We start from the raw sequence: 13,926 nt of genomic DNA, 5'->3' as shown, positions 1-13,926 counted from the left end.
CTGCGGGCTCACAAGATTTTTTGCTAGTTGAAGGCTTTTCCATATCGCACACAACTGTTGTACTGCAACTGTTTGTATGCTACGGGCTAACGCTTATATATATACAGAAAGTTATATAAAAATCATAATGTATATGCCACTATGTGGTTAGGTTCAATATATATCAGACTCATATAAGTAATATATATAACAAAAATTAACTAAACTAAAATTTTTAAAATTTAAAACTAGAAAAAGTCAACTGCGATTTGAAATCTACTTTATATATATATATATATATTTATATAGTGTCTACACGTAGTCATTTAACGGGAATTTAAAAAAATTTAAGAATATAACAGGTATATTGAAACAGGCAATTAATTTCATTAAAGTAATGTTTCAAATTTAAAGAATCATTTTTTTTCTAACATTTGCTTCAGCATTTCTTCAATATTTTGAAGTTGGCATTGTTCTTTCCTTTCTTTTGATTTTTGATCTATTTTATCAAAAAGTTTTTTGAGTGTTCCATCATCAAACTTAAATTCTTCATTAGCATCGTTTGGTTTTATGCATAGCTTATTCGATTTTAAAGGTTGTCGGATGTGCATTAAGTTACGAAAACATTTACGTAGATGATTTAATGAACCCCAGGATTCAGAAAGAAAGATTTCATAAGCACTTAGCAAACGGGCACGACAAATGAGAGTGTTGACCTCCGCCTCAGCTTGGATTACCTGTAATAGTTGAAAGTTTAGTATAGATTTAATCAGACGTATCCTAGAACTTACCTGTGTATCGCCAATGGCTAGAGCAGTAAGCAAGTTCATCAACACAATTGAGATTAAAATGACAAACAACAAAAAGAATAAATTCACATAGATGTTGCCCTCAATCTCATTTGCATTAAATTCACCAGTTGACAAAATGACCGTGCGTATAAAAACTTCAATTAAACCTTTTGAGTTTAATTGGTGTAAGTTTAACACATAGAAGGATAAAGCAAAGGCAATGACAAGTGCAGAATAAGACAAGCAACTGCTCAGGAAATTAAAGCAAACTTCCCTCAGCATTAAGACATGCGTGGAAAGATTAAAAACCGGCAATGATCCCACCATTTGTGTTAAGCCCAGAGCTATCAATAGAATGTTGAGCGCTGTGACGACGGCATTGTCATAGGGAGTAAAGGAATTAATAGACAGAGCTATCATTGAGAAATTCGTTACTTTGCTGATTGACCAAAATTCACGCCTAAAAAAAAGTCCTATGAGTTCACAGAGTGCAATGTAGGACAAACCAATACCAGAGAGCACGTTAAACAAGTGGAAAGCCGAATGCGACTTTTCAGCAGTATAGTTAAGCATTAAATGGGTCAGGAGACAAATGCTGGAGATCATATATAGCATAAAGTGTATATAGAATATGCGCGATAGACTGTGCCACTTGAGCATGATGAAACTACTAATGAGCGGATGCTGCAGCAAAGGACGCAACGCTGCAAACTTTCTCCATCTCGAAATGAGCTGCCATTTCACTAAGCGAGACCGGAGTCACCACAACGCAAGGCGACAAGTTGATAATAGTTAAGCTGAATCGTGCGTGAGTCATCATCGGCTCAGACCTGTGTGCCACTGGTGATGCAGTTGATCTTTAGCAATGCTACTATCAACATTTACTGAGCTTTATATTTGCATTACGCCAATCTAGTTTTACAATCAGCTTCTCAATTGCCTCAGATATTTTGTCACTCTTCACTTGTGTAGTGATTTGCTTATTTTGACTTGTGCAATACGCATACATCATGATGAAAGTAAGATAGAAATTATGCATGTTGTTGACGTCCATATTAGCCCTTTCATGGGGTAAACGGGAGTATTATGCTGGCTAACACCAGTTCAAAACATTTAACATAGTCGGTATATTCACGCTCTGGTTCATCCAGACGAAAGACCAAAGGATTAAGCACCTCCATGCTTTTAGTAATAACCAGCTTCTCATGCTTGAGCAGTTGTTCCAGTGCAAACCAGTTCCCAACTATGCACGCATGCTCTACGAACGTCAGAAAATTCTCATAGGGCTTATTTATATCCAAATCCGACTGCAGCAGCAGAAGTTCCAAGGCTTCGTTGTAACCTTTTGCAATGCTTTCCACAAGTAGCTTGGACTTGTCCTCCTTAAACTTTGGCAACATTTCTTTGAAGAGCGGTATATCCTTATCCATAGAATAAAGAAGATTGTGATAATTGACTTCCTTATCCGCATTTTCTCGCACCGCTGGCAAATTAAGTTTCGCATCAAATTCTAGCAGCGCCTTACGCAGGCTTCCTCCAAAGCTGTCTATATCAAGGTTTGGATACTGCAGAAACAATGACACTAGCTCGCTCTTCTGCTCCCTCGTTAAATCACTTTCTAGCACATTTCGCAGAGGAAGAATGAGATCATCATCTGGTATATTGGGTGAGGCGCCATAGTCTAACAATAAGCGTATACACTTGATTATCTCACTCACATTCTCGGGATCCATGTTTCTGGTTAAAGAGATTAAGGGTGTGGCGCCATAATATGCTGCATTCACTAGCACTCCCTTCTCACTTAGTATTGCCTCCAAATTCTCACAGCATTGCGAGTCCGTTGCGTAGTCGATTGCATACCTCCCAAGATATTCATAAATCTAACAATAAATAAAATGTTATTAAATTAATCATTTAACATGGGTTGCGATATTTTTGAAAATGCGGGTATAGGCGTACTAGAAATATATACAAACTATATGACTATTTCTTACTTACATAATTTGGAGGGCATGTATATTGCAAACATGCATGTATAAACTGTGCACAGCCAGGTTGAGACAACGCATCCAGATATATGCTATAATTTCTATTATCCACAATATTGGGATCTGCGCCTAATTTCAGCAGTTCCTCAAATTCTTGTAAATCACGATCTTGGTAAGCAATTTCCAAGGACAGCTGTAAGTCTATTGATCCATGACTTGTATGTATCTTCTTTCGACTTGAGGTCTCCATCTCCTTCATGTCCAGATAGATGGTCTCAGCTTCTGCAGACTCACTAGATTTTTTGCTAGTCGAAGGCTTTTCCATATCGCACACAACTGTTGTATTCCTGCTACTGCTTTAATACTACGGGCTAACGCTTATATATGCCGAAAATTATTTAAAAATCATAATGTATATGCCACAATGTGGTTAGATTCAATATATATCCGTCTTATTGATTCATTATATGAGATTTCCAACGTTATGTTTATTTTTACACTTTATACACATATTTATATATAATATATGTCTTAATGTACATATTTACAGCATTAAATAATTTGTAGACTTCATACTGCAGCTAAGCCAAATTAAACTAAATTTGTTGTTAAACGTTGTGCTTAAACTTAAATGCGATTAAATGAAAAACGAAAGAAATGCAGACTAGAGCTTTCTTAGCTAAAATGCAAATACTTTAAATGCTTGTTAGTTTGCTTTCGATTATAAAGATTGTTAGTACGAGTTGTTGTCGTGGCTATTAGATAGTCAGGCACTTTAGTGTCTAAGTCCTGGCTAGAATACACTATTGACTACTTTCTATTTTAAAATAGTTGGCTTGCTTCAAAAGTTGCCATGATTTCTTTTTGGTTTGAATGCAGAATACATCTTGTAGCTGATGTCATTTTTTCGATGGGCTATGCTAATATTTCTTAAGCTGCTCATAAGTGATAAAGAATATTATGTTCCAGGGTCCCATGCGCACCCAGGTGGGTATGAAGCCTTTATACAACGCCAGCACACCCTCATTGCGTATCGTTTGCACTGCACAGTCAATGCTGCCACTATATAGCTTAGGGCGTGGGAGCGGCGGCAGCGGGTTATGCCACCATTTAACACAGTTACATGTCTTTGGTTCATCAGACGTGTCTAGATATAGAGTCAGTAGTTCTAGATTAATCTGAGACACAAACCGGTCGGTTTCGACACTCTAGTGTCAATTAACCTAATGTTAAAACAATTATTAAACTTGCATAACTTACACGTATGACATCAATAGGTGTGGAGGCCACAGCGCTGCCCAAGCTGGCTATGAAACTGGAGCTGCAAAAATAGCTTGGATTAGAGATTTTGCCAATTAACTAAACTTGCCACTTACATAAAATGATTGGCCACATGATCACCAAAGGCGCTCATTAATTGCAGCTTGCAGAAATCATAAACAGGCAGCTCCACAGAGGCTATGACTACAGCACGTTGGGCCGTTGGTCCAACACCGCGCCACAGTCCACGCATGCCTTCAAATTTGTAAATTTCCTTAAAGCAGCCCATAAGACCCATTTGGTCGGTGCCCTTGCCGTGCACCTGCATGCGCACCTTAAGCACATCAGTAGGATTTGCAATGGCCGAGGAAATGGCGCCTGCTCCAGCGGCACAAAGTATATTACTCCAGACGCGTTCGCTGCCATCGCTATCCGTTAGCAGGCCGCGTTCATTGGCCAGCTTTTTGAGCGTATAGTAAGTGCCAAATTTGATGGTGCCATAGGTTGCCTGGCGCAGCACTGCGGGCCAAATGCTGCAAGTAAACAATTGATTAACAATTTATCTACAAACAAAGTCTAAGTAATTGCTTATCAACGAGACCAAAGTTTGCAGCCGCGTTATTGTGTCAAGGTCACTCACCCTGAATACAATGCACGCAGTCCCTCCTCCTTTGAGATCTTAACAAACGCATCCGTCATGCCGGTATAGCGCAACTTGGAAAACGTTTGGTCTATTTTCTGCCCCTGTATCTGCAGGCGTGTCTTCGTGGTATCAATTGGAAATGTACCTGTGTACGCAACAGAAAAATGTTTGTTTACGCCAGATTTATAAAAGCGATAAGCAATAAGAATGTTCTTGGCTGCATTCAAGTCTTACCGAATTCGGCTGTAATAGACGCCATGCCGCCATAGACGAAGGGCCGCCAGTCTTTTACCTCACCCATTGATGCACCTGTGGAGTGCTTGCAGCTTATTAAACAACAAAATCTATACAATTTACACAATTTTTAATCACGCAACAACATGCCGTCCAATGATAAGCGCAATTTTTATAGTGGATGACAGTGTGCTGCTGCCAATTGCAACAGTTGCTTAAGCAGGCAATCCTTTTTTGTTATCGATCATATTGGCGGTTAAGTTTTGAAAATTGCCAAGCTGTTAAACAAGAAGGCATATGCCTTTGTTAATTATAAACTTTCTTGCATTTTTTATTAGTTGTTAATTGCATTGGTCGCAGCTTTTTGGGTTTATCCTCAAAACAAAACAATCTATGTTTATAATAATGCATGTGTAAATTGGCCTTATAAATAAAATAACTGCGTCGTGCATTGATTTGTGCAAATGCAAATTAAGCTTAACACAAATCGAAAACAAAAACAACAGATTTTGAATGTTTTTATTTGTAGCTTTGGGGAATTCCTAAGCTGCAAATAAACACAGTTAAGCCGAGTTCTCTGGCCTTCGTAGTGTTTCGCTTATTTTCTTTTTTGTTGCGCTGTTTGGCTGATAAATTCGCCTAATTTAAATTTAATTTGTTTCTTTCTTTCTTTTTGTTTTCTTTGCAAAAACTTTAAACAGTATACAAACACATGCATATGTATTTATTTGTGGCTTAAAAACGTCACAATGCCCAGACCGGATCGTGAAAGTCAACGGCGTCACTGTGCCGGCGTTTTGGACTAGTTCAACTTGGTTTATGGATAAGCGCGGGGTATGCCGCCGTCTCGACGCTTGCGGGGGCAAGCTGTTTTGACTCTGTTTTTGGGGTTTAACCCGACAAATGTTTGCAAATAAAGAATTTGTCAAATGAATTAATTTGCCCACTCAAATTTTTAAAGGCAAAAAACATGTAATTTAAAAGTTTATTATTTAACAGTTAATTTCATTTGCTAAGTGATTTTTGCCAGTGGAGCAGAGTAGCGCTAAAAGTCGAAATTACTTCATTCAGAAACAATTTCAGACTCGCTGCTTTGACTGATAAGGTCAGATATGGAAAAACTGTTGCAGCTTAAGTTGCTATCAATCAAATCTAGTGATATTTCACTGGATATATCGTTATCCGCTGTCTCATTCAAATATGGTAATATATCCTGCACATGAGTGGCAGCAAAATAATGTCGCTTCTCCTCATACACATAACCCATATCTTTTGCTAGTTGCAGCAACTCAATCATTTTAGCTTTAATTTCTTTTACTTTGTCTTTCGACACTTCGGCTGCGCCCAATAGTCCATCGATAGTAACAGGTTGATTGATTTTACGTAGACACTGTACCAACTGTAAGAGTACAATATTTAATGCCTGACTGGCCATTGTTTCAAAAATTTGTATTATCAATAATTTTAACAGAACCTGGGAATCTTAACTTTTTTGTTTGAAGTCTTATTCGAATTTTAAAATATAGCTTGCTTTGATGTTAAAAGTTTGTTTTAATGTGTCATATAACCCATATCGTCATTATAATTTATAGTGGCGACTCTTAGACGTCGTATGTTGTCGCACTTCGCAGAATTTATAGACGTCTACAAATTCCTGCATAATTTGTTTATAGTCTTATAGACCGGTATATATTTTGTATGTGTAATAAAAATTTTTACGCAACGTTCGCTTGGAGCACATGGTGTCTCCGAGAGAGGCTGCAGAGCTGGTCCAGTCGCTGTAGCTTGATGGATTAGTGGCAATTTCTATGGCGCCAGACATATGCATAGCTTCTATGCGGATTTTGAATTTTTTTATTTTGGGGTTTTCAGCTCTTAGTAAATGGCAATAAACGTGCTAAATATGCAAATTTTGCTTTAAATTAATTAATAAAGTTTTTTTGATAAACATGCTGAAATTTCTTTAAATGAGACATTTTCATGGGGAGGCACTGAAATTTGAAGCGTTTACCGTTACAATTTAAAGCTAATTTATTGTTCAAGCCATTTAAAAATGTAACACACGTTGTCTGCAATTAATCAATAATTAATTGTTTACAGCTTGCCTGTAATAGAGTAAGGCTACCAAGAGACAGAGCCGGAGAGACTTGTATGGACAGCTAGCTACTGTTTACGCCGTGTTGTTTATCAAGCTACAATTAATTTTATAATTATGCGCCTTGTCAAAACAAAATAAAAAATCCGAAAGCCCATAAATATTTAACAATTTAGTAGCTATCTGATTATTTATATTTTTTTTTTAGTTACACTGCTAAATTGGCGTTGGCACGTAGGCCAAAATAAGCAATAATATTAAAACGTATAAACAATAAATCAACTGCGAAGTGGAATTTTTAGCATAGTTCTCAAACTAGCACCCCTCCCCTTCCCCAAGTCCCCCTGCTATAATTAATAAATTCCAGCGTGCGCCTCAAAGGTGAATACGGTTTAAAGCCAAACATAAGCAAACAAAACAACAACAATACAACACAAATTGACGTCACACTACATATCGTGTATATTTATATATATATGTATATATATATGTATATTTGTGGCTGTGGCTTGTTGCAAGTGCAAGTGTGACATGCGTAGCAAGCTATGGAAACAAGCTTAACTGGTTTCTCACAAAATAAAGAAAAACAAAACTTAAAATGTTTATAATAACAACAAATGCGTTTATATCAAAGCGTAATTAAACTTTAATAAATTTTCAAAACTAAAATTCTATTTTTAAAAACATTTTCTATCAAATGTAAACAAAAAAAACCCTTTGTTTATTTGTCTGTTTATATTTTTCTTTGTTGTGAAACGATAAAACAAAAAAAAAAAACACACCTCTGAAAAATGCCGTTCAATGCCGTACCTGGTTGATATTTAAACGCTATGGTATGCAATAAAAAACAAAAACAGTAAGACAGAAAAAAAAAACAAGCCGCCAGCAGGCGACTTGTTTCCATTTAACGTTACGCCCTCTATATAGCTATGAGCATCTCCTTGCTGCTGCCAAATCCCTTGACGCTACTCCTTGCTGCCGGCGTCAGGTTGGCGTCAGTAAAATGGGATAATATGAGACTACTACTAGAACTAAATACATATGTATGCGTAGACTGTCTAGGTGGCAGGTTCATCAAGCAATGGATGGTATAATTAAAGAAGGGCAGTTGTAGCATAGGGCAAGGACCTCAGCTGGACAGCTTTACAAAAGAGCCAGAAATATGAAAGGAATTTTTTGCTGGAAAATGTAATGGAAAATATTGAGAGAGCAGAAATGAAGACACAAGCCGCAAACATTTGAATTAACAGATAATTCGACTAGGCTTAACTATAAATAATTTAAACTATGCAAATAGAACTTAACTGCCATGATTCAGCCAAATCAAATTTAGAAATGTAAAGAATTAAGCATTGTTAGTTGAGAAAGTCGCAGTGTGGGCGAGCAATTACCCACACACAGAAACACACACACTCACGCACACATTTACATACGCTGAGCAATTGAGCGAAGCTTGCGCGGCATTGCCATTTGAAGTAAACGTACAATTAATTACATAAATTGCAAAATAATGCAGAACAATAAGCAAACAATGCAAAGCGTGGGCGTCATTAGAAAGAGACGGCAAGACCGCGACAGACAGCGCGAAAGAGAGTGTAAAAGCATTCACCGGCAAAGGCCATGTTGATGATATTTGAAGGGAACTCTGTATGGGTGTTTGTTGTTTAACCTGGAAAGATTTATGTAGCGCTTTAGTCTTTGGAATAACCCAAGACGCAAAATATTTGTAGCAAGCAAAAAGAAAACATGTGCTTTTGCCAAACGACAAACAAGTGAGCGCCAAACCGATTTGGGAGAGCGCGCGCAAGTGAGAGAGCTCGTGTGTGTGTGTGTGTGTTTGTGTTGGGGCTTTGCCTTAAATATGAGCGGCATTGGCTGCGTTAGCTTCAGTTGCTGATCGTTAAGCGCTGTGTGCAGAGCTAAAAGCACTAAGAAAAAATTATCTGTTTTGATAAGTAAAAAGTTCTGTGAACGTGTTGTGTTAAAAATAGCGTAAATTGTTAAATTTGCTAGCTCAACACTAAACAATTAAAATAAAAACATTAAACAAGATGTACGCGCAGAAAAATGTTTGTGTCTCGCTCGCGTTGATTGTCTGTCTCGCCTGCCTTGCTGAAGCGGCAGTTTATACGCAGCCGTCGATCTTTCATCCTGGTTAGTATTAAACAAAAGAAATTTTAGCCATGTTTCAGTTAAAAACAATACATTAGCAGTACACTCATTGGCAAGCATTCCAAAATTCAGGCCCACATTAAAGTAGCTTTTTATATTGCTTGTTTTGATTTATATGTATTTTGTTTTGTCTGCTGACGTCAAAGCGCAAAAAGATACAAAAATGTCATAATAAAAAAAACAACTGAATATTGCTTTTGTGGGTTTTTCGCAGCTGCCAAAAATTAGCATAAGAAATGTGCTGCTGATTTTATTTTCTTCTTTTTGGGTTTTTTATATTTTTTTTCACTTGATCTCCCGATCTTTTGTGCTAATTTGCATAGCTATGCGGATTTGTTTGTGTTACAAAAATGTCGCGACTGTTTTGAAAAATAGTTTCTTGATTTCTATTAAGTTGTTGTTATTGCTTTGAAGGTCGCTGCGATTGCCTTGCTTTGGCTGCTGCTGCTGCTGCTGACCGGGTTAGTTTGCTTAAAAATAGGCGATGAGTTCATGAAAATATTCACATTATAGCATAATTAGCGCAAGCGAACTGTCATTAATCAAAACTTTAGCAAATATGTTGAGTGCCGCCACAGCATTGTTATAAATACAAGTGCGCTCCAAGTCTAACAATTGATTGTTAACCACAAAGCAAAATGCGAACCGCACTTATTTTTAGCTCTTTTCTGTTACCTGAGCTCAAGTTCGTGTCTTAAGTCTTTTCATTTTTATTTTTTTTTTGCTTGTCATTTTTTTTTTTTTTTTTGAAAGCAGAGCCGTAAACACTTAACGCTCCAAGTTTATTTATAGTTGGCTGACTTATTGTAGTTGTAGCTTTACAGCTTTTGCATAATGCGAGCGATCGAGCATGCGCATCCCCCTACATTATTTATGGCCACTTCCCTGTTGGCTGAAACATGATTTACCAGGCACAATGCACTTCCGCTTTTAAACTAATCGTGATCATTTTTTTTGCTTTTATTTTATAGCGCATCCAGGCAAATGCTACGACAAGCTCACCAGACGCGCCATGTTGCCCAACAAGGAATACAAACCGAAGGGCTTCTGCGCCGTCATGACATGCGACATTGAGACGCGCCAGATTAATATCGAAACTTGTCCCTATATCGAAATGCCTGGCTGTGAGGAGCTGCCTAGTGACCTCAACTGGAGCTTTCCAAAATGTTGTCCACAATTCAAGTGCGTCGACTTTAAAACCGGCAAAGAGTTTGTTGTCTCCGTTTAGACGCACAAACTACGCTACTATATAGTGTATATTGAATCGTGATTTTTACAACAAATGTATTCGTAGTTTTATAGATTTATATATATATATTTTGTGTATGCCTGTGTTTTGTTTGTTTTTATGTGTGTGCATGATTCATTTAGCTGTTCTTAATTTATTTATTATACTATTTTGTAAATAACAACAATTTGCATAACTATTCAGCTCTATTTTTTTCATATATCATGTGTGAACCCTAGACTTACATATATATAAAAAAATATTTGATTTTGATTTATTCAAAAATACTTTGTATGCGATATTTGCAAAATATGACTCACGCTGTATAAATTGTTTAGTTTTATTTTTAAAATATGAAGAAAAAAAAAACACCCATAAAAAACTCAATAATAATAAAAAACAGAAGATAATAAATTTGCGTTTATAATCGGTATTAGCTCTGCACCAGTTTTAGCCCAAAGCTAAATATCTTTCGTCATTTCCATATTTGAACATCTCTCTGCGTCACGCCAATATTGACCACTGGAATTACGCTTATGTCTACCCGTCTATTTAAGGAATTTTGTCAACAAACGAACGGTTTCTTCAATTGCCCAGTCGACTGATTCATCATTGCTTTTAATTTGGCAAACAACACACATACCATACATATAAAGTATACTCTAAATACGTTCGCCAAATACGAATAAATGTTTATTGCTTTGCTAATTTGAATTTTCAATTAGCTAAAGGCTTTTAACATATATATACTGCAGGAAATGCCAAAAATAAGTTCACAACTCGGTCGGAAATGAATTGCAAAACGAATGTTAAACCTTTCTCATATTAAACATACATAAATCACGGCAGTTTTGTTTTTTAAATTTGGCGCCCAACTCAATGGAACTGTCCATCTATTACAAATGTGGCGGCATGCAAAGTAAACAACACACTCTCATCCACTTTGTGTTAAGGGCGTTGCTCTAGCTTAATTGTTAATTTGTGTTATTTTGTCTAAAAACGCGTTTGTAATTGTTTAACTTTTGGTCTTATAAATCAAAAACATTCTAAAATGCAAACTTACGTTCAAGTTACTGTCCTACTGCTACTTGCAGCTTTAATACACGAAGGTACATCAATTTAGCTGAAGAAGAAGAAGAAAAGCAGCATATTGTAAACAAAACCAACTTAAATCATCACTTTAAATCAAATTTAATCAACAGGTGCTGCCATTTGGTGTTACCGCTGCACTTCTGCAACACCTGGCTGTGCGGATCATTTTAACTGGCGCGGCATTGGCTTTCTGGGTGAGCAATGCCCCGAAAGCAATGATGTGTGCGTAAAGGTAACAGAACGACGTGAAGGCAGGGAGACGATAACACGGGACTGCCTTAGTGCTTTGAGCTTCCGCACCGATATTCCAGCAGACAAATACGAGGGCTGCAGACCCGCTGCCAAGGATGTGCGTCTGGCGCACTATGTCAACCACACCATCAAGGAGCATGATGTGAAGCGCGATTACTTCACAGATACAACGTTCTGCTTCTGCTTCCTCGATCATCGTTGCAATGGCGCGGGCGCGCTCAAGAGCTCTACATTAGCGGCTGGCGCTGTTGTACTCCTGCTGCTGACCAAGATGTGTCTACTGTAAACCATTTCCAGGTTTAACAAAGTGCCTTACTTTGAATCTCTACAAATTGCATTCCGTCCGCACACTTTGTATTAAGCATTTTAACAATATTTAATAGTCTTTCTCTTACGACTTATGCAATATACAATTTTTTACACAAAAACAACAACGAATAAAACTTGGAAATCGTTGACTTACATGATGCTCTCCAGCTGACGCTACTTGGGCGCACGATAATCATATTTGGCTACCTCAGGATAAGCTGCAACATGTTCAGCATAAACAGTTGCAAGACGAAGGCACTCCTCTACAGATAGCTCGAAAGGACGCAGTGTATCCTTAACATCGGCACGCTCAAACAGCAAATGTGTGTGCTCCTCGCGTTCCTCTGGAGGCAACAAGTTGCTATAACCACGACGACAATACTTTTGACGCATGCTAAATATATGACGCACAACGCGCTCGACAAGCGAAAAGGGCAACTGTGTCTTGGGCTGCTTGAGTGGTATAAGCTTGACCACGCCTACATCAACCTGTGGCTTGGGCACAAACGCCTTGCCGGGTATAATAAACTTGAGCACGGGCTGTGTCCAGATTTGAGACATAACTGAAAGACGACAGCGCTGCTCGCTAGCCAGCGGGGCACAGATGCGTTCGGCTACCTCCTTCTGAAAGGTGAGCGTCATGCAGGTGTCATTGCGTCGAAAGGCGCCCCGTCTAGCTGCCAGATCTGCATACCAATTGATTAGTAAGCGCGTAGAGATGGCAAAGGGCAAGTTGCCTATAAGATGTAGTCGCTGCGTTGTGTCTGGCACATGTTGCTCGATGTTAAAGCGCAAAATATCCTCGTGATAGATGTCCAATTGGATGTTTAGTGGAGCTGCACACTCTCGCAGCAACTGTAGTGTTTCGCCGAAGCGTTGATCTTTCTCTACGAGCATCAGACGCTGCGGTTGGCGACGCAGTATGGAACGTGTTATGCCACCCGGACCTGGACCCACCTCCAGCACTATGTCATTGCTATCTATGCGGCCCGCTGACTTGACTATCTTATCTGTAAGGCGCTCGTCCATTAGAAAGTTTTGACTGAGTTGCTTCATGGCTTGCAGTTTATATAGTTTCACCAGTTCTCGTATGGTAGGCAATGGTGGCAGTCTCATGCCGCTGCTTAGCACGCGCGCTGCGGGTTGTGACATCTGGCAAAAGGAAAATGAATTAAATAGGTGCTTCTGCACATTTACCGTTACTTACTTTTAGTTTTGATTGTGCAACGATTTCCGAGTTTGTTGAAAAGTAACTTAATCTAAATGTAACAGTAAAGTGGCCGCCTTAGTTGGTCGGTCACCTTCTTGGGCTCCTCAAAGTCGTCCAAGAACTTTTCCTGCTGCACCGAGAATATAGAGTAGCCGTATATGGCCAGCACTGAGAGTCCTAGGGCGCCGGCTGTAAGCAAATTGTTTCTGCGCACACGTTTTAGCTTTTGCACGCGGTCCAAATTTTGTTCCTCAATCAGTTTCATGAACTGCAGTTGGGCCCTGTCCAGCTTGGGTGCGCTTTCTCCGTATTTGATCTTTGGGGCTTGCTCCGATGCAGACATTGTTATTCAATTCAGGTTATATATTTTCCTTTGCTCTCGCCTGACAAATTGTTGTTGTAATAGTGAACAAATCACAAAAAGAACAAGTTCACAATGGTTGTAGTTTGACAGTTTCGTCGATTTATTCGATAACAGTTCGATATAAAACTTAAAACGGCGAGCATCGGACTTCTTGCTCACACCAATGTTGCTGCACCGCTCACTCTTATTGCACTTCTGTTGCTGCACTACTCGCAAGAATCTGGATAATATGTGCTAATTTGAACAATTATTCGAAAGTAACGGGAAAACAAGAAAAAGGGCAATTGACAAAGTTTGCAAAATGAGTGA

The 13,926-nt window shown here is 38.4% G+C and overlaps 5 protein-coding genes across 5 annotated transcripts; 2 read left to right on the top strand and 3 right to left on the bottom strand.

The window, feature by feature from the left end:
• Positions 1 to 3,285: 3,285 nt before the first annotated feature.
• Positions 3,286 to 5,082, bottom strand: LOC108598901 (mitochondrial uncoupling protein Bmcp). Its single transcript, XM_017985663.2, is given in 6 exon segments — positions 3,286 to 3,846; positions 3,849 to 3,905; positions 4,019 to 4,079; positions 4,135 to 4,551; positions 4,659 to 4,806; positions 4,896 to 5,082. Coding segments are annotated over 6 exon segments (918 nt in total). The 5' UTR covers positions 4,963 to 5,082; the 3' UTR covers positions 3,286 to 3,678.
• Positions 5,083 to 8,892: 3,810 nt separating this feature from the next.
• Positions 8,893 to 10,487, top strand: LOC108599062. Its single transcript, XM_017985842.2, has 2 exons — positions 8,893 to 9,144; positions 10,134 to 10,487. Exons 1-2 carry the CDS (start codon positions 9,042 to 9,044, stop codon positions 10,388 to 10,390), a joined length of 360 nt encoding a protein of 119 aa, XP_017841331.1. The 5' UTR covers positions 8,893 to 9,041; the 3' UTR covers positions 10,391 to 10,487.
• Positions 10,488 to 11,331: 844 nt separating this feature from the next.
• Positions 11,332 to 12,041, top strand: LOC108600553. The gene is made up of 2 exons (XM_017988214.1): positions 11,332 to 11,499; positions 11,593 to 12,041. The coding sequence occupies exons 1-2, from the start codon at positions 11,442 to 11,444 to the stop codon at positions 12,018 to 12,020; spliced, it is 486 nt and encodes a 161-aa protein (XP_017843703.1). The 5' UTR covers positions 11,332 to 11,441; the 3' UTR covers positions 12,021 to 12,041.
• Positions 12,042 to 12,091: 50 nt separating this feature from the next.
• Positions 12,092 to 13,195, bottom strand: LOC108600552 (dimethyladenosine transferase 1, mitochondrial). The gene has a single exon (XM_017988213.2). It carries the CDS (start codon positions 13,193 to 13,195, stop codon positions 12,218 to 12,220), a length of 978 nt encoding a protein of 325 aa, XP_017843702.2. The 3' UTR covers positions 12,092 to 12,217.
• An 83-nt stretch (positions 13,196 to 13,278) lies between these two features.
• Positions 13,279 to 13,674, bottom strand: LOC108600555 (cytochrome c oxidase assembly factor 3, mitochondrial). Its single transcript, XM_017988215.2, has one exon. The coding sequence runs from the start codon at positions 13,594 to 13,596 to the stop codon at positions 13,303 to 13,305; it is 294 nt and encodes a 97-aa protein (XP_017843704.2). The 5' UTR covers positions 13,597 to 13,674; the 3' UTR covers positions 13,279 to 13,302.
• Positions 13,675 to 13,926: the final 252 nt, after the last annotated feature.

This window comes from Drosophila busckii, chromosome 3L, assembly GCF_011750605.1.
Source record: "Drosophila busckii strain San Diego stock center, stock number 13000-0081.31 chromosome 3L, ASM1175060v1, whole genome shotgun sequence".
NCBI lineage: Eukaryota > Metazoa > Arthropoda > Insecta > Diptera > Drosophilidae > Drosophila > Drosophila busckii.
Note: the sequence above shows the minus strand (reverse complement) of the source record. Positions and strands in the feature narration are given on the sequence as shown.

Bases quoted from the DNA above. Each gene is read 5' to 3' on its own strand.
- LOC108599062 (XM_017985842.2), top strand. From the start codon at position 9,042: ATGTACGCGCAGAAAAATGTTTGTGTCTCGCTCGCGTTGATTGTCTGT. The intron at 9,145-10,133 runs GTTAGTATTAAA...TTTATTTTATAG, and splicing joins GCCGTCGATCTTTCATCCTG to CGCATCCAGGCAAATGCTAC.
- LOC108600553 (XM_017988214.1), top strand. From the start codon at position 11,442: ATGCAAACTTACGTTCAAGTTACTGTCCTACTGCTACTTGCAGCTTTA. The intron at 11,500-11,592 runs GTACATCAATTT...TTTAATCAACAG, and splicing joins TGCAGCTTTAATACACGAAG to GTGCTGCCATTTGGTGTTAC.
- LOC108600552 (XM_017988213.2), bottom strand. From the start codon at position 13,195: ATGTCACAACCCGCAGCGCGCGTGCTAAGCAGCGGCATGAGACTGCCA.
- LOC108600555 (XM_017988215.2), bottom strand. From the start codon at position 13,596: ATGTCTGCATCGGAGCAAGCCCCAAAGATCAAATACGGAGAAAGCGCA.